At 41.9% G+C, this 19,079-nt stretch overlaps 1 protein-coding gene across 1 annotated transcript in view; it reads left to right on the top strand.

Annotated features, from left to right (window-relative positions):
- WDR64 (WD repeat domain 64) overlaps nucleotides 1-19,079 on the top strand; it is a gene marked incomplete at its 3' end in the record, with an annotated part of 128,473 nt that overhangs the window by 42,195 nt on the left and 67,199 nt on the right. The window contains exons 6-7 of the mRNA XM_015424565.1: nucleotides 15,177-15,287; nucleotides 18,407-18,624. Of these exons, the coding sequence (XP_015280051.1) occupies nucleotides 15,177-15,287; nucleotides 18,407-18,624 (329 nt within the window). The remainder of the gene's footprint in view (nucleotides 1-15,176; nucleotides 15,288-18,406; nucleotides 18,625-19,079) is intronic.

The following is a 19,079-nucleotide window of genomic DNA, read 5'->3' as shown; positions in this document are numbered from 1 at the left end:
AAAGCCCCATTCAACCCAGTGAGTGATACCCCTGCAGGCCCCTCTCTGGAACTACAGCTCAATGAAACCTGATGGGGGAACATTTTAAACAAAGAACCACAGCCATCTGCAAGGCTCTCCGGAGGGCTGAAGAGGGGTTGGCAGGCAAACGGCCGCAGCTGCCACTCCAATGATCTTCTCCTGACGGCTGAAGAAGGCTTGTTGTGGAAACTGTTCGGATTGGAGTTTTGGTGGGAGCTGGCTCACCCAGCAGACTGGTGATCCTAGCACCTGATATTGGGGGGGGGGAGTTGCACTTATTTCTCACTTCATTTTTTACACTACTATCTTCTCCTTTGTAATTCCTTCATCAAATGTTATACTTCGAAATTCACTTCATCGCTTTTCTCCATCAAAACACTTTGTGTTATTCAAACACCTTTGTGAAGCTCGGATATTATGCTATTATATTTCAAGACCAATTCAAAAAACCAAAAAGCCCATCCTAGACCCCAGAAGTATTAGAACTGGATTTAAGGTAGTTTAATACCATAGCAAAGCACATGGTTCAAACTTGTGTGTGTGTGTGTAAACTGATTTGCATGTCTTTGAATATTGTTTTTCCTTTTTATTGTTACATTTATCTCATGTCATTTATTTTTGTGTCATGTTTGTGTCATTGCTTTAGCACACACGGTTTGGGACTGTAAGCTTTAAATAAGGATATTTTTTTGCAGTTAACACTCCTGAATATATAGCTAAGCAGCTGGAGAATCCTTCTAACGTCTATCAGCCTCATCTACTACTTTAGACAACTGGGAGTATATGATACATAAGAACATAAGAGAAGCCAATGTTGGATCAGGCCAATGGCCCATCCAGTCCAACACTCTGTCATACAGTGGCCAAAAATACCAGGTGCCATCAGGAGGTCCAGCAGCGGGGCCAGGACACTAGAAGCCCTCCCACTTTTGCCCACCCCCCAAGCACCAAGAATACAGAGCATCACTTGCCCCAGACCGAGAGTTCTGAGATACATTTGCAGAAGAGAAAAACAAGGATTAGAGAAGGGGAAAACAAGGACAGAGCTGCATCTTCCTTCACAATGATTTTCTGAAATGTGTATTAACAGGAATGTGGATTAACAAAGAGTTTGGAATGTTTTAGCAAGATGAAAAAAAATGTATTTAGTGCTACATTTAGTCATTAAACAATGATTGTGACTTTGGACAGTCCAGTAAAGAAGCTGGAAATGTGAAGGGCTCAACTGGAAAACAAGATCAAGGCTCTGAAACAGAAGAATGGCTTCGGGGAAGTGGACGGCACACTGTCATGAATAGTAAAGGAAACGAAATCGTTTCAGGGTGAACCAGAAGGCTTTTTTTTTTTAATGAGGGGTTGAAAACACTGTGATGATGTTAATCAGATCTACATTTGATGGATCAAGAAAAATATGAGATCTCATGGAGGAGGAGTCCCTGACGAATCAATGCAGCATGGAGGAAACAGTATGGCAAACTTTAGCAGATGACAGTAACAGAGCATGTCATTAGGATCCTGCTTCATTTTGAAAGAAAACAAGATGCTAATCAGTCAACAAGGACATTTTTTCCCAATAGAGGCCAGAATCAAGACTGGGAAGACTGTTGTCCTTAAACGAGAAGAGAATATTTTAATTTGCCGTTAATTGGACAAAATTGATACCAAGGACCAGTAAGATTAATGAGCAGGGAATCGTCATTGGTTCCTTCTCCTCAGTAATGGGTCAGGACAGACATTACTAAATATATGCATAACTGGAGAGGGAAAGGCTATTGAAGAAACTATGAGTTGAATACAACAGCTGTTATCTGATTTGTTGTTTCAGGACTAATGGACGAATAAATTTGGAAAAGCCAATAGTTCCACCCTAAGCAGAGTTACACCCTCTGCAATTGCAATTATTACAATTTTAAAAAATATTGCACCTTAGTTTGTTGTTCACACAATAGACTTGATGCTGTGAGTGAAGTAAGGAGGCAATTGAATCATAATACAGTACAAGCTTTGTTATCAGGCACTCATGGGGAATGGGGGGGTTGCTAGTTGATCAGAAGTGCTGGAGAATCGGGCTCATTGCTCTGCCTCATCCTCCAGCCCAGGGGTCATTTCCTGCAGGAGCGCACAGGAGCGGAGCTCCGGCAGTAAAGAGCCCAGGGGGCGGGCACATGCAACAAGCCCCACCCCTTGCTCCCAGCATCCCTCAGTCAGAGCAAGAAGCAGCCAGGTAAGTTGCAGAGCTCCCCCCATCCCCCAGCCCAAAACAGTCCAGTGGCACCTTTAAAACCAAGGTTTAATCAGGTACAAGCTCACCCTCCTCTGTGAGGACAGATCTGCACGTTCTCCCCCCCCCCAATAGCTAGCAATCCAAAACAGTCCTGTGAAGCTTGAGCTGTGGGTGTTGCCTTCTGACACACTTCCAGTGATGTCAGGGGGTGTGACATATGCAAATAAGTTATGCTAATGAGCTCCTGCACCTCTTTTTCTATGAAATGACCCCTGCTCCAGCCAGAGAAATCTGTATCCACCAAGCCCCATCCCATTGGGACCACCATGGGAACTGCACCAATACCTGGTGGGACTCTGCTCCTCCCAAGCCACAGAGCCGTCTTACATAGCAGGCAGGCAGCTCAAGGCAAACTAAGGGGAAAGGAAGCACCTGAGGATGACATCAGCTGGCAGACCAAGCTATCAGGAACTGAGCACCAGCTGGAGACATCAAGATGGCTGCCTAGAGAGGTAGGAATGGGATGCTCATGTGCTCAAAGTTGCATTGTGGCAGTGACTGATGTGGAGGGGCTTGTCCTCTGGGCAATATTACTTAACTGAGCCTTCTGGATGTTCGAGTGCCTGATAACAAAGCTTTTACCGTAAATGTGACTATGACCTTATGTGTGAGATCGTTACCATTAAGTTTGCCGGGAGAATGTTTCAGTAGGGGCTATATAAGCAAGAACAAATATGATTTTGTTCTGAACACCAGTCCCACGCTCCCCTGTATACATCCTCATGGAGTTTTTTTCTTGACAAGCAAAGATGATAATGTATAGGTACAATTCTGCTTTGAAGCCTGTTTTGAAAGAGAAATTGTTTCTTTTTGTGGTCTAAAAGAAAACTGTACCTAAAAGATTCAACACATTTTAAAGTATAAAATTAAAGAGGTGTGTGATGGTGGTTTGGATTGTGTTTTGTTCATGCTTGATGTAACATCATTGTACAAAAGCATTCCCTAATGTTAAGCACTAGGAATAGCTGAGGATATCAGAGATAATGTTTGGAGATGACCGAGTGATTATGCATTTGTTTGTTTGCATTATTTATAGTCTGGCTTTCTCATGGGGGCTCAAGGCAGATTACACAGAGTAAGTCAATAGAATTAACAGAATAAAACATCCAATAAACAATACAATAGGATTTGTATTGCAGAAATCTGGAACCAGCCAGAAACCTGAAAACAGAACTGAAACAAAGTATAAGTGTGGTGGTAATATTTCATGGCTGAGATGGTAGTCAGAACTCCTTATTTTCAGTGTTAATGTTTTTGGAAAACAAATGAAGTTGCAACAGCTTCTTCCATGGCCTCTGAGTGCCAATTTGTTTGTGGATCAATTTGAGGACTTATATATTTAGTCTCTGACTAATCCTTATGCCAAAGGCATTAAATGTTAGTTGAGATACATTGTTGGCATGTTTGTCATTTGGCAAGAGGAAAGTATTCTAACTTGGACACATACAAGGAACATTAACATCAAATCCAATTTGATGGTGATATTTGATTCAACCAGAATATACAAGTAGATGCTTTGATAGTAGAATAGAAAAGAAGGGATTGCTTTCCAAGCCACTATGTTTAGGAAATAACTTGAAAACTGAAGTTTGATTGTATCCACCCTGGATTGTTATTATTGTTATTTAATTACAAGAAATTATATCCCACCTTTCTGCCCAATCAGGGACACCAAGGTGGCTGAGAATTAAAAGCAAAACCAAAATAAAATAAATATATAAAAACACAACCAGAAATTAAAACATAGGGCAGGGCAGACAGGTCACCGAGGAAATGCTAAAACAAAAGAAGTTTTCAGCAAATGGTGGAGGGCCATAACAGAAGGGGAAGGGGGCATGGTTCAGTGGTAGAGCATCTGCTTGGCATTCAGAAGCTATTAGGTTCAATCCCTGGCATCTTCAGTTTATTTTACTTACATTTTTTATTAGCCACCTCTATTCCTTACAGAGCTCAAGGCAGCTTACAACATAGAATACCTAAAATACCTTAAAAGCATAAAAAACAAAATTTAAAATCACAACTCAGAACTGTTACTAAACTTAACCAAATAACACCATCTTCAATTGCCTTCTAAATTCACCATCTAAATAACACCATCTTCAATTGCTTCCCCGGTGAGGCCATTCCTTAATTGTAGAGTTGCAATTGAAAGGACCCTCTCTCGTATACCCAGTTAAACAAAACAAGCAGTAGGTGATATGAAAGACCCCAGGTGATATGAAAGACAAACCCCAGAGAGCTACTAGCAGTCTGAGTTGACCATACTGACTTTGATGAACCAATGGCCTGATTCAGTTTACAGCTTCATGTATTCTAGGAGACAGGAGAGTATCCCTGGGGAGGCTGTTCTATAATTTTGGCACCACGATGGACAAGACCCTCTTTCACATTTTCACCAGCCTGATGTCAGAAGGAGGGGGCACCCAAAGCTGGACCTGAGAAGATGAATGTAGGGGTTATGTAGGTTTGGGCTGCTGTTGTCATGTGTTAGACCCTATAGTGTCATACTACCTTTGTAGTCCATGCAATTGGATGTTCCTGCAATAAACTCCAGCTTGGGGAAACAGTAAGAAGCCTTGAAAAACACATGGAGAATATCTATGAAACTGAACAAAAAGAATACAGGAGGGCCATTATTTAAACACTGGAATGAATGCTCACACAGCTTTTGGGCATTATTGAGAAAGCTAAGAAATTGGATAAAAAGTTGTTGGAAAGGCAAGCTCAATGGTTTATCAAATCATATAGTCTGGTACCTATTGGGTAAATAAGCTGCTTGATCTAATCCCACTGCTGTAAAAGTGTCCTGACTCGGGACTGGGTCCTCCATCCCCCGATGAGGCCCCCCACCCCGAAGAGCAGTGGACCGGGGGGAACTCGGCTGCCAAGTGATGCAAGGCCAACCCTGATGCCGACGCCCACCATGCAATGGAAGGGAACCCCACAGTGCACCCTCCCCCACCAAGGAGCAGACCACCTCACCGGGACCCAGAGCCAGGAGCATGGAGGAAGGGACAGGCCCCCCACCAAGGACCCCTGAGGTGGACGCCGGAACTGCAGGAATGAAGGTGCCACCAGAACTTGACCCACCCCTACCTGATGGTGTTGGGGAGAAGAAGGCATGGCCCGGATGTGCCCAGTCATCAGAGGGGTCCCACTAGGATCCTACCCACACCCACCTCGTGAAGCCAGGGAGAGGAAGGAGCCATCAGAATGCACCCGTCTGTGATACCGGCCACCCCAAGTTGGGGAAGAAGCCATGGAACCAATGGAAGTCGTACCAAGTCTGGAGGGGGAAAGTGCAGGGACACAGAATCCAGCCCCAAGGCTGCTGGAGCAGAGCCACGCCCAGACCTGGAGGGATGCTGAAGCCCAGGGGAGAAGGCGGGGCTTGGGGCAAAGGGAGTCGCTGGCCTAGCCAGTGGAGAGGGATGACCCCGGATGGGCAGCCGGAGGAACCACTCAGGGATGCGGGGTGGGGAGAACGGAGGAGCATGGGCTAGAAAAAGGTAATAAAAGGGGGAGAGGATGCCAGAGCTGGGGAGGAGGAAGCAGAGGAAAGGTTGCAGGCAACGTGGCTCGGAGAGAGAGAGAGACTTCGCAGCCCAGTAAGACCTGAATTCCGAGGGGTACACCTACCCTGCACCGGGTGACGGAACCCAGAAGGGAAGCCCCCATATCTGAGGCTCATGACGGAACCGCCACGAACACGTTTCCAGCCCATGGTCCAGCGGGGAGAGGCGTGGCATCCAAGGACGGGTGCGACAAAAAGCATCCGTACTGCTTGGCTTCAGACTCTGGTTTAACAAAGTAAAATGTTCTGTATTAAAGTTCACATGCCTGGAGAACAGGTCTGACTTTGTGTAAAAAGTGCCTGGTTTAATTTGTATATTTTGAGTACAAAGTGAAGCTTTCTAAGGTAACAGATTTTATTTGGCAATTAACAGCTGAAGCACTGGAATGATCTCCTTTTTTTTTGAAAGCTGTTTTTTAAACCTGTGGTTGAAGCACTGGAATGATCTCCTTTTTTTTTTTGAAGCTGTTTTTTAAACCTGTGGTTGGGACCAATAGCAAGGGGAAGCAGGCACAGACAGCCTTTCCAGGAGCGACCTCTTCCCACTACTCTGCATGCCCCTCAGACCCAAATTGTTATGTATTTGGAATGGTAAAGTACAGGAGCATTTCTACCAGAGACTGGCTGAGCTTGGAGCATAGAACAATAGCTCAGGAGGATCCTGGAGAGAAACAGTGAAGTAGCAATGTTATTTAAATAGCCTGTCGTCAGGAGTGGGGTGTGTTTGGGGTGTGGCAATTGTATGCTATTTAACAGGGTTGCGGTCCTGGAGTCTTAGTCTTGTTCTTGCTGAAATCACTAATAAAGTAGAGCTGATCACTAGACTTGGGGGTCTATTCATCTATGGAACCCACTATTTAACACAAATGCCCCCCCTGCCCCCGTCAAGGGAGAGTTAACCTTGACAAACCTTTAGAGTGGGAGAACTGAACCAATTCGAGGAACCATCATAACATTGTACTGCTGCAAACACTGGCAGACATAGTGGGGGCCAGTGAGTTTCCTTTTGTTGAGTCTTCTCAGGCAAGAGAGGAAAAAGAATCAGAAACAAGGGCGCTCAGGAACTGCTCTCCTTCTCACCAATCATCATAAACCCTGTTCACATTGCAGTGAATGTATTTACAGCCTGCAATATGTGCATACATCCATTTGTAAGAAAGAGCAAACACAGAGAGCAGTACCTGGATAAATTTGGGTAAATAAATTCAACTGTACATGCATTCAATGCGATATGACAATTACTCAGTGCATAACATAAACAAAAAGAAAATGTACACTGTACACCAGTTGTACGTGTGTTCAGTGTGATTTGTGAACAGGGTCCATAGGGTGTTTTGTATGATCATAGAATCATAGAATAATAAAATCATAGAGTTGGAAGGTACCTCCAGGGTCATCTAGTCCAACCCCCTGCACAATGCAGGAAATTCACAACTACCTCCCCCCCACATCCCCAGTGACCGCTATTCCACACACAGAAGATGACAAAAAATCTCCAGGATCTCCAGCCAAGCTGGCCTGGAGAAAAATTGCTTCCTGACCCCAAAGTGCCGATCAGCATATCCCTTGGTGTGTAAAAAGGGGCTGCAAGAACTAAGCACTGGTGCAACCCTTCCTGCCCTCCCTCTGACAGAATCAGCATTGCTGTCAGATGGCCATCCAGCCTCTGTTTGAAAACCTCCAAAGAAGGAGAGCCCACCACCTCCCAAGGAAGCCTGTTTCAGTTCGTGGAATCTGGACACTACACTTCTGTTGATACAGCCCAAAATCACATTTGCCTTTTTAGCTACCGCATCACGCTGCTGGCTTATGTTCAGTGTATGGTCTACTAAGACCCCTAGATCCTTTTCTTTATTTTTTTAACTTAATTTTTCAATTATTTTTTATCAACAATCAACATTAAAAAATAAATACAACAACAATCATAGATAGTTCAACATACAACTATAACAAGAAATTATACACCTTTACAACTTACTATACTAAATTTGATATTATATAATCAATAAAATTTAAAGTCTACATTTCTTATTAGGGTGTAGTGTTACATAATCAAAGAAAGGAAACCATTTTTCCAGAAAGTTATTTCATTTAGGTAGCAGTTCTGCAATGGTTATCTGCATTGCCAATTTATCCATAATTGCTATATCTCAAATCTTTAAAAACCATCTGTGACGACCCCTTAACTGGGGAGGTCTGGTTTCCCTTTAAAAGTGTTCCTTTTTATTTTATTTTACTGGGTATTCCGGCTGCCACCAGGAAATTTAAGGCTTTCCAAACCTTTATAATATAATATCTATCACTGGGTAGGTATATCGAGGGTTTAAGCTTTCGAGGAACTATGTGGTCTGAAGAAGGATTCTTTCCAGAGCTGGTATACTTGAATGAAATAGGATTTATTTAAAGAAAGCATACATACGAGGGTAGAACCATGTAACTAGTAAAGTAGGTATAACACACAGTCTGCTCCCTACTGACAGGGATTTTTCCTTAGGTAAATTTGTAACGCTTTTTCCTTCATGTCCATATAATCTTTACTGTTTCCTAGAAACTCAGCTTCAGCTTATAACTGTTTCAACACAGAACTGCTTGTCACTTTCTTTCAGACACAGCACTTAACTCTCATATCACACACAAGAAGGTCTCTCCTTCAGACCCCAGAACTAAACTCATCCCACACAGGGATGGGTCTCACTCCTCTCATACACAGAACTTCTGCTTCTCTCACAGAAATCAGAACTTAACTGATCTTCATCAACTGTCATATCTAACTGACCCTCTTGATAGACATTCAAATCCTCCACACAGCATCCATTCCAAAACCCCTCCCCCTCTCGGTCACTCACCAATCATATCACTTGCCTGATTCCAGCACTCTAGATTACCATCACAGCCATGCAAACCAAACTTTTAAAGCCACACACACACAGTTAAACATGAAATCATTACACCATCGCTATACAGTAGGAATTTTTTTAGATTTCCAATTTTGTGCAATAAGAGTTTTTGCCACTATCAAAAAAAAAGAGATGTTAATTCTGATTTATATTTTGATAAATTGAGGGTAGGCCAATAATTGAGAGAACTGACTCTGGGCATAAATATTTTTCCACAGCCTTTAAAATAGTTGTCCAAAATGTAGAGATATAGGGCAATCCCACCAGCAGCGTTTAAAAGCACCCTGCAAATCCTAGATTCTTTTCGCGCGTACTACTGCCAAGACAGGTCTCCCCCATCCTGTAATTATGCATTTCGTTTTTCCTACCTAAATACAGAACTTTACATTTATCCCCATTGAGATTCATTTTATTTGTTTTAGCCCAGTAAAGTTGCTCAGAACATCAGCATTGCATCAACAGCACAACATCATTTTTTGTGGATACCCTGTGCCATAGTTTTGGGTGAATCCTAGAGCATCACATGGGAGCAGTGACATCACTTCTGGGTATTTGCCAGAACTTATGCCATATGTGCAACATCATCCCCCCCATCCCCCCTCCTTCCTCTCCCACTAGTTGCCAGCCTGGCAACCCTACTGTTACTGCTAAATAACTATCAAAACATTTTGTTATATGGCTGGCTGGCTGCCTCCCTTGGCTGTCAAAGGCCACGCTGTGCTCTTTCTGTGCCGCTGCCTCTTTTCCTAGGAATGGTGCCCAAATGTCTGTTGCTGTCGTAACTATGTTCTGCCTTCCAGGGTATGCCCAGTCCTTGCTCTACCCTACTCTGCAGCTGCCTGCCTGTTATTCTCCTGAGGAAAGCTGAGGCTTTGAAATGTGTTGGGATCTTTTAAAAACTATTTGTTTGCAGTGCACCACTGTGGATTTTTTTTTCTTTTTGTCATCATCTTCCAAATCTAAAAAAGTTGTCTCTTTCATGGCCCTTTAAAGGAAAAACTGCAGGTTCCTAGATACAGAGCTCTAAAAGGCTTTTAATAGATTTAGTGCTACAGCTGTACTTCTGTTTGTTAACAAAATACTCTGAAATGAGACACAACATATTCCTCAGCTTAGAGGGAACACTGGACACAACATATTATCTGATTCTTTGTTCCTGCCATAAGAGGTCAGGTCCTCCCTGCCAGCACATTTTGTATTGCTTATTAGTCTGCCATTGACCTTTTCTTGGCTATGGTGAAGCTTCTGTGAGCTGTGGCATATATCCCATTTTAGAACAGTTTTTCCTACTCAGTCTCACTTAATGCATCTCAAACCATCACAAATAGTTACTGCTGTGCTGACAATCCCAGTAGGAATTAATTGACATGAGAAGAAAGAGGTGTGTGTGTGTGCTGTTCTGAGAGGCTGAATAACATCAGCACTATATCTACATGGAGAACAGTTGGATGCAGATTTTGTGCGTCACTTACCTGGGGACCAACAGCTGCCAAGTTCTATTTTGAGCGAGTCTGACTTGCTAGTTAGGCATTAAATTCAGTGATCTCTAACAGCTGCAGTTGGCACAACAGTGGGGAATAAATCAGTATATTAGGATGAGTTCTGTTGTCTTATCTTGACTTCCAGGCTTTATTTTCTGTTCTGATTGTATTTCCCAGGTGATCAAATGATTGGAGCATTGTTCTTATTAAAAACATTTTTCCCATGGCAGGCTTGCCTGGTTCTCACTATATTCATTTGGACAAGTTATGTCACTGCATCTGCTTCCCTTAGTTAAGTCTTCCATGACAGGCTAGAAAGAGATTCTGGGCACTCTGCCAGCCATAGGAGTTCTCTCTTAAATTTTGATTTAGAATCCTGTATACTACCTTTTCAAAATGCTGTACTTTCTCTTTGTGTAACATAAAGCATACAGATGTGAAATTAATTTCCAGTTTTATTGATGCACAGAAATTTTGAGTGGATTCCATTATAAACTACTTACACTATGTGAACCACTTGTGCTGACTGCAAAAATGTAATACATTTGAAACACCTGATGTTTCAGTTTCTAACTCACTTACTTGCTCAGACTGACTTTTCAGAATGTGTTGTGTTAAATAAAAAATTCAGCTTTAAGCAGCACCATGCTTTGAATTTCTCCAAATGACACTCATGACCATTCAAAGGACATTCAAAAATTTCAAACTGGACCTGTTTAAACTATAAATACTATCTGAACTGGATTTATTACCATAGTATTCTATTCTGGCGTAAGGGCCTGATCATATATCAGAATAAGGTAGTAGGGTGGTCTGTCCTATCACATCTTGCATATGGGGATGTGTGGTGGCTATGGGGTGAGAAAGAGTGGCCCTTTTCACATTATCATTCTAAACCGGATGTTATTTATTGTTGGCTTGATTTCGAGTAAAGCAATACAGAGATCATACAGTTCATACAGTGAATTTCCTTCCGTTAACTAGCTATGGTCTAAAGTGCTATGAAGTGCTATGGTCATTTCAAACAGTGCCACTTTTCCCCCATCCTTTTTCACCATGCAATCTTCCTCAGACTTTTAAAAACATTCTAAGGTGAGATGCATGGAGTCAATGCATCTCAATAGTGTGGTGATCAATGTTCCCTCTAAGCTGTGGAGTCTTGTGAGCAAGAATTCTTTTTTGTGAGCTACTGGCATTAAAGTTGTGAGCAAGCAATTTGACTACTGCATAAATTAGTCTGCTCTGGAGCCATCCTGCCTGAGCTAGGACAAAAATGTGTGAGCCGGAGGCTAAAAAACTGTGAGCTAGCTCACACTAACTCAGCTTAGAGGGAACACTGGTGGCGATAGCGGTTTAGTGCTATAGCACTCACCTTAGAATAAAGTCAGAAGAAGATCACGTGGTGGAAAAGTGCGGGGGAAAGTGGCATTGTGGGAAGCTGTATGGACATTTTAAACAGCACACCACAGTGATCAACACACAAAGGTGTTGAAAACAGAAAAAAGCAGTTTTCCTCAAAAGCATCTCAACCGTGCTTTGCTAAACTGACGCAAGTGGGTTTGTATGACCAGGTAAATAGATTCCACTAGCAGCTGGTTACTAAAATGGGTCTGTCTGAAATGACAGAAAAAAATCCATTAGCAACCAGATACCAAAACAGAATACAAAGGCAGTTTGGAAAGGGTGAGGGGGGGCTGTAAGTCGACTGTCTTTTGAACTGAAGAATGTCCAGTCTCCCCCTACTTTGGCCTCTCCTTTAGATTCTTTATACGCCAACTGCCCACAACCAAATTATAAAGGAGGGGCACAAGCTTTGAATAAAGGATTGGTATAGGGTAAGCTACGCACTTCCTAAAGGTTTCTTATTTGGAAATCTGTTAGACCAAGGTCAGAGATGGACAATGTTAGATACGAGACTCGAGGCAGCAGGTGAACAGTGATAACAGCTTTATTGAACACGTAGTCAGAAGAACAGAATGAGACAAATCAATGGAGCAACAGGCTCCTTTTTAAACAGTCCAGGCTTGGCAAGCCATGCCCACATGTCAGCTAAGGTCCAATCAGAAACTGTACATAAAGACCAATTACTTTGCTTCCCTCCAGAACTCCTTTTGTTCTGATAGGTCGGTTTACAATACCTTTCAGATTTCAAGCTCAGTACATTCATTCCATTCCATTACACTACATACACAACAAACAAAGGTTGGTTTAACAGAAGATAATGTATCTAATAGGTAGGTGTGGATGGCTTCAGTACATGAAGTAAAACTAGCTCTCAAAGTAAAGTAAATAAACCCTGAAGGCAGATATGATTCCCCTTTCTCCAGAAAGGTTACTTCAGCAGGTTCTGGTGAGATTGAGACGCTGACACATCTCCTTTTGTTTTGTTCTCATTGGTTAACTCTTAGGTCATATTGGGTATATCCAATTTTATCTAAATACCATCTTCCACTGGAGCCATCTCTTATTTGCTGACAGATGCTGACCCGACAATCACCACTTCAGTAGCAAAATACTTAGCTATTATAATAGCATTGAAGCGTAAATAATTGCTGCTAAGAGGAGGTGTGCACTTTTTGTTTCTAATTGTTTTTTCAATTTTTTCAATTTTATGACTGAAATGTCTTATAGTTTTGTATTTTAAACCTTTATACAGTTTATATTTTAATTGGATTTGAAATGTTAACAGTTTTAAACTCTTATATTGATATTTTACATGTTTGCTGTATTCTGTGCTTGAGACCATTGGTCATGTGAGCCAAATAAATTGATTGATTGAATTCTCTTTACCTAACGTACCTGCAAATTCATGTAACATAGTAGTTATAATTGTGAAATCTATTTTATAGGTTGCATTGTTGTAACTAATGTATCTATTGTAATTTGTAGAAACTTTTATTCTAATTTGTAGAAATGTTTAAAAGTTTTGTTGTGTTTAACATTGTTAAAATACTTAATATTGTTCAAGTATTGTTTATATATTTATTTTCAAAGTTAGATATGATACTTTGTAGTAAGAATTTTTAATCAATAAAAAATATATTTCCGTTAACTGTTTTTCCTTACTAAAAGCCAAATAAAAGCCTGTCTAAGCTGATGCTCCCTTTCAAAACCAGAAGGGAAAGGGGAAAAACTGTCCCCCCACCACACTCTTCTTAACCCAAGGTTGATTCATCTGCTCCCATCCAGTGGAGTCCCATGGGCTCTGATTGTATGACAATCCCTTGGATTTGTATGAGGCCTGAATCACAAGGATTGGTTCAGAACCCTAAAGGGGAGGCAGGACTTTTAAAGATGATTGCCACAGGGAGTTCTCACAGTTTTGGTCTGAAATAGATTTTTTTTTCTCCCTGACCTGCCAGATTTTTATTCACAGGGAAATTACACACAGGGCAGCATACAAAAATCCTCACCTACAATCTGAACTGGTGTAGTCTACTATTGCCTCAGGATGCCACTGCCTCAGACTCCCTTCATGTATAGATAGGTGAGCTTTAGTAATGAAACGTGTCCCTTAGGACTCCTCAAATAGCAGCATATCTGCCACACTTGAACCTGGCAAGTGGAAAATGGGGGTTTTATAAAGAATTTTCATGATTTGCATTCTTCCTCTCCATAATCTGCTATGTCTTACATTAAAACTAAATAAAATTAATAAAAATAGTACATTAAAATGTATTAAGCAAAACTAATCTAATCATATTTCAGGGGCCCAAACCAATGTAGTATCTACTTAGAAAGGACTGTCCCTATTTCCCTCATTTCCTTACCAACACCATTGGGGGTCAATCTTACTAATGGGAGAGGAGCTGTGGCTTAGTGAAAGCTGATCTGCTTTGTGTGCAGAAGAACCCAGGATCAGTCTGTGGCATCTCTAGTTGCAAGGAGCAGGTAGTAGGTGATGTGAAAGATCTGAAACCCTGGAAAGCCACTGCCAGTAAGCTCAATATGAGGTAGGGATGCCAGCCTCCAGATGAGACCTGGGGATCCTCCAGAATTACAGCTCATCTCCAGACTACTGAGATCAGTTCTCCTGGAGAAAAGGATGCTTTGGACATTGTACCCCACTGAGGTCCCTGTCCTCCCCAGGCTCCATCCCCCAAGCTCCAGGAATTTCCCAACCTGGATCTGGCAACCCTACCCCTCCACCCCCACCAGTGGCCAGTGGGGAGATGTTCCCTCTAAGCTGTGGAGTCTTGTGAGCAGAAATTCTACTTTGTGAGCTACTGGCATTAAAGCTGTGAGCGAGCAATATGGCTCCTGCATAAATTAGTCTGCTCGGGAGCCATCCTTCCTGAGCTAAGAGAAAAATCTGTGAGCCGGAGGCTAAAAAACTGTGAGCTAGCTCACACTAACTCAGCTTAGAGGGAACACTGGTGGGGACCTGGCAACCCCAACACGGGCAATTTCATGTGTGCGTTTAAAAACAAGTACCCAAGCACAAGTACATGCAGAGTTAGGAGGCAATGCAGGATCAGAATGTCTGTGAGTACACTTCTTGTGTCCTTGTGTTCCCTCCAAATTCACCATTTACACAGATTCAGGGTAAAAACAAACAAGCAAATGTGATTGTCATGTCTAGTTTGGTCACATCCACCTCACTATGTTGTTGTGAGCTAAACCTATCCATGGAAGAAGTCAGGTCCAGATGTAATAAATCTTAGAAAGTTCTATATAAATTATTAATCAAATATGTATACACACTGCCACACACATATACCTCCACGGCTGAGATTACAACTGCCAAGCAAGCTAGAGTTTCATGTCTGTGCTGAATACTTTAATTACTGCCTCCAGTCTTCCTCTCCATTTGTATTAATCAAATTGATATAACCATCTTCAGACATCAATTAAGGAAGAACAGATTTCCTAGCAAACAAGCAAAGCAAACGATTTTGCCAATGTTTCTCTTTCATCAGGATAGTCCATGGATCAATGGATGTGATTACCTGTATCAGCTCAAGCGTGTTGTAGCTGTGACTGAAAGGACCATCATCGTCTGGGATTACAAATCACAAGGGAGTATTCTGGTACTGTGTTGAGTCACGCTGATGTTTCTAGCTGTTTAACTGAGTAGGTTCTGGCATTTGTAGTGAAAGGCTATGCAGAAGGAAAAATTAGGTTATACACTATTGAATATGTTGCATTTTAATAACATAGCTGGTAAAGAGCTGATGAGAGAATTCTGAAATCAGATGGTGTATAGGAAGTATCTCTTCAGAGCATAAAGACATAGAAACCTGGGCAATATAGCTGTAGGATCTCATAAAACAAGACCACAATGTTAGTGAAGATGTGAATACTTGTTGTGTTCGGTAGTAAAAGTCCATAGCAATGCAAACACATTACCAGTGCAGTCCCATGCAGTGTGTATTACAGCGGACTATCCCAAAAATGATGGAGCTAAAGCACATCTCTGCAAATAGGAGTCACCTACCCAGGACAGCTAGAGTACCTGGACTTCTTGAGCCTCCTGCATGAGGACAGAACTACATTCTCTGTCTGATACAGGACTACTTTAAAATTGGCATCCCTAAGTTGACTTCTCCAGTCTCCACCATAACATGCAAGATCACTTACCCCATGTTGTGGCATCAACGTGGTGCACATTTTGCTACTTGCACCTCTGCACATCCTGGGTACCGCTGGAGGGTGAGAAAACATTCAACATGATGATACTGCAACATAGTGTATATGATCCTACATTATGGGGAAGAATTCGATATGGGGATACCATTTAAGGCAGTAACCCCATGTTGAGCTTCTTCCATATTTCTTTCCTGAGCACTATTTGACAGTATTGCATATCCTTCCTACCTAGTAATTTGTCTAGTGGTAAGGGTTCAGCAAGAATAAGGAGGAGGTTTTGAACGTTTATTCTGAACTTTTTAAGGCCGTGGTCAGACATGCCTTTAGATCCAACTCAGTTGCAAATGCCTGATGGATCTAAAGGGCACAATTAGACAGCAACACCTGGGAAAGGTCCCACGGCCATCGGCACCCCGTGCTGCCCCGCCATGGAAGTGGAGTTAAAAGACACTGGGGAAAGTCTGGTCCTAATGCTTGCCGATGGGCCACAGACGGACTTTCCCCTGTCTGATTGTTCAAGTAATCAAGCTGTCAGGATGGTCTGCTCATTCCATCCCGACTCGGTGCCAGTTTTTTTCCTTGCTTAGCAGTATGTGCATAACCACATACTCCATGGGGAACCCTCCATGTTGAGGTGCGATTCCTCATTTATGCGCATGGGAAACAAAAGGCAAAAAAAACACCCCTACTCGCCTGCATGTGCCATTTGATCACACGTCCTCATTTATGCGCATGGGAAACAAAAGGTAAAAAAAAAACCCTACTCGCCCGCATGTGCCATTTGATCACTCAGTGATGGGCTGAGCCTGCAGCTACAAAGGATGTGTGCAACATCATGTCAATTTCCACTGAGGGAAATAAGCCCACTTCCCCTCTGCACCAAATGGCACATCTGATTGCAGCCTAAATGAATTTTTATTGAGTGCAAAAATATTTAAATCTTCCCTTTAATCTCATGGCCCTTGCCACTGAACTTTCAAGATATACTGAGCTATACAATTCTTTTTAATTAACCAATTGCTTTGCATGTGGGTTATTCCCCCCCCCCAGAATAAATACTGTAGCAATGGATAGTGGATTTGAATATTCCATTACCATGTTACCTGGAAAACACTGGAATGATGCATTCAGTTGTGTGTTTTTCAATATGGTACTGAGCGGCATACATAAACATATTTGATTGTATCTAATCAGTTGTTTAAGTACTTTAGTTTTAAACATCTCATAATTATTTTGATATAATGGACTGTTAAATTTTTCTCCTTTTAACATTCTAATGATTTTAAGGTTATATGTTTATTTTTAGAGCTGAAAGCTAATTTGCTTGTATTTAACGAACAAGTAATATTTTGATGAATGGTCTTTGACCGCAAATAAACATCATTCATTCAATAAAATCAGTTGTTTTCTTTCAAAAGAAGGCCACTGGGGGGGTGTGTGAGTTTTCCTGATTCCCTCCTCCCACTGAAGACCCTTCACATTGTGCCCAATGCTGTTCCTTGGAGGTCCCCTGCAATTTTAGTTTTTCTTAAATAAATTTGATTCTGTGTCTCCAAAAATATGTTGATTGATAGGCATACTAATTAGGGCTGCCAGCCAGTGACTGTCACCTGGTGGGAGCCTGCAGGAGCAGAGACATGGCAGGGGCAGTGTGGCAACACTATGGTATCATTTCTGGGGCAAACTCAGAAGTGATGTTATGGTGTTGCCACAATGATGATTTTTCCTTCATTTTTGCCCCTACCACCCTACTGAGTGGAAACAGGGGTCAGGGGCTGCTATAGCAGGAAGCAAGAACAAAAAAGGGAAAGAAACCCCCCCCCCCCCATAGCTAGCAATCCAAAACAGTCCAGTGGAGCCTGAGCGATGGGTGTAGCCTTTTGACACACTTCCGGTGATGTCAGGGGATGTGGCATATGCAAATAATTTATGCTAATGAGTTATGTTAATGAGCTCCTGCCCCTCTTTTTTTACAAAATGACCCCTGATGATTATAAGGTAAAAATTGATTGGCAATAGCAGTTAAACCTGCAGTTAATGATCAAAGGTATACCTATATTGCAAATGCATAATTGTTTTATACCAGTTTAATTACCATTCTCCCCTCCGAAGACTCCTGGGAAATTTAGTCTGGTGAGAGTGATGAGAATTCTCAAGATCTGAATGCAGTAGCACCCTTAAAGACCAACAAGATTTCCAGGGTATAAGTCCTTGAGAGTCAAAGCTCCCTTTGTCAGAAAACAGTAGGAACGGAAATCCCTGGGTCCTTATTCCAGGCAGAAGGTGGAAGGGATGTTGCAAAGAATTCTCAAGTTACAGAAATGCTTTTCTCATCAGGAAATCGAATAACTAGAAAACCAGCTTAAGGTTGTGGTGATCATATGGCCCAGGATTGCAACCTTAGACTTGCTAAGCATGCACTTATCTCTGAGCTAATTTCAATTCTTCATTTTCTCTACGACCTTTTGCCTTTGAAACCAGGTGTGGGGGGTTTTTTGGTCAGTAGGGTAAATAGGATCAATGCAAAAGCATCCAATAAGCAAGTGCTTTTGTTTCACAGGATACTTGTTTTATCATCAAACCCATGGAACACTGTCTGCTCTGCATTTGTTCAGTTTACCATCCAACAGAACTGCTGGTGAAAGATGATATCTTAATGGGAGATGATGGAGGACATGTCAACTTGTTTACTTTGACTAGTGATGACTTCGGGCTAAAACAAACTAAGTCTAAAAAGAAAGCACAAATCCAGGTTTTAGACTCAAAGAAATTCAGGCAGTAAGTCCAGTTTTGACAATTCTTATCACTGAGACCGAAAATGATCGCATTAATACTCATCAGATGCTGCAATGTGAAATTACTGTTTTCTCGTATATTATGGGTAGATAGATAAGATGGGTAGCCATGTTAGTCTGTCCGTAGCAGCAGAAAAGTGTAAGAGTCCAATAGCACCTTGATGACAACAAAATTTGTGGCAGTGAGCAATGACTCACGAAAGCTCATACCCTGCCACAAATTTTGTTAGTCTTTGGCTGTTGTCACACACACTAATGTCAGACTCCCATCACATCAACGAAGTACACACTTGTAGAAAAGGTTTAACTTTATTTTGAAGTGATAGGTGCATAACAGGATCACTGTTCAGAATGAGGCATAAGCATGGATCCCCATAGATTATAGAAAATTCAAAAAGCTGAGGCCCAATTGCGGGTCTTCCCCCGCGCGCCATTGAG

The sequence above is a fragment of the Gekko japonicus genome, unplaced genomic scaffold (assembly GCF_001447785.1).
Source record: "Gekko japonicus isolate JY-2015 unplaced genomic scaffold, Gekko_japonicus_V1.1 scaffold392, whole genome shotgun sequence".
In the NCBI taxonomy this organism is placed as follows: Eukaryota; Metazoa; Chordata; class Lepidosauria; order Squamata; family Gekkonidae; genus Gekko; species Gekko japonicus.
Note: the sequence above shows the minus strand (reverse complement) of the source record. Positions and strands in the feature narration are given on the sequence as shown.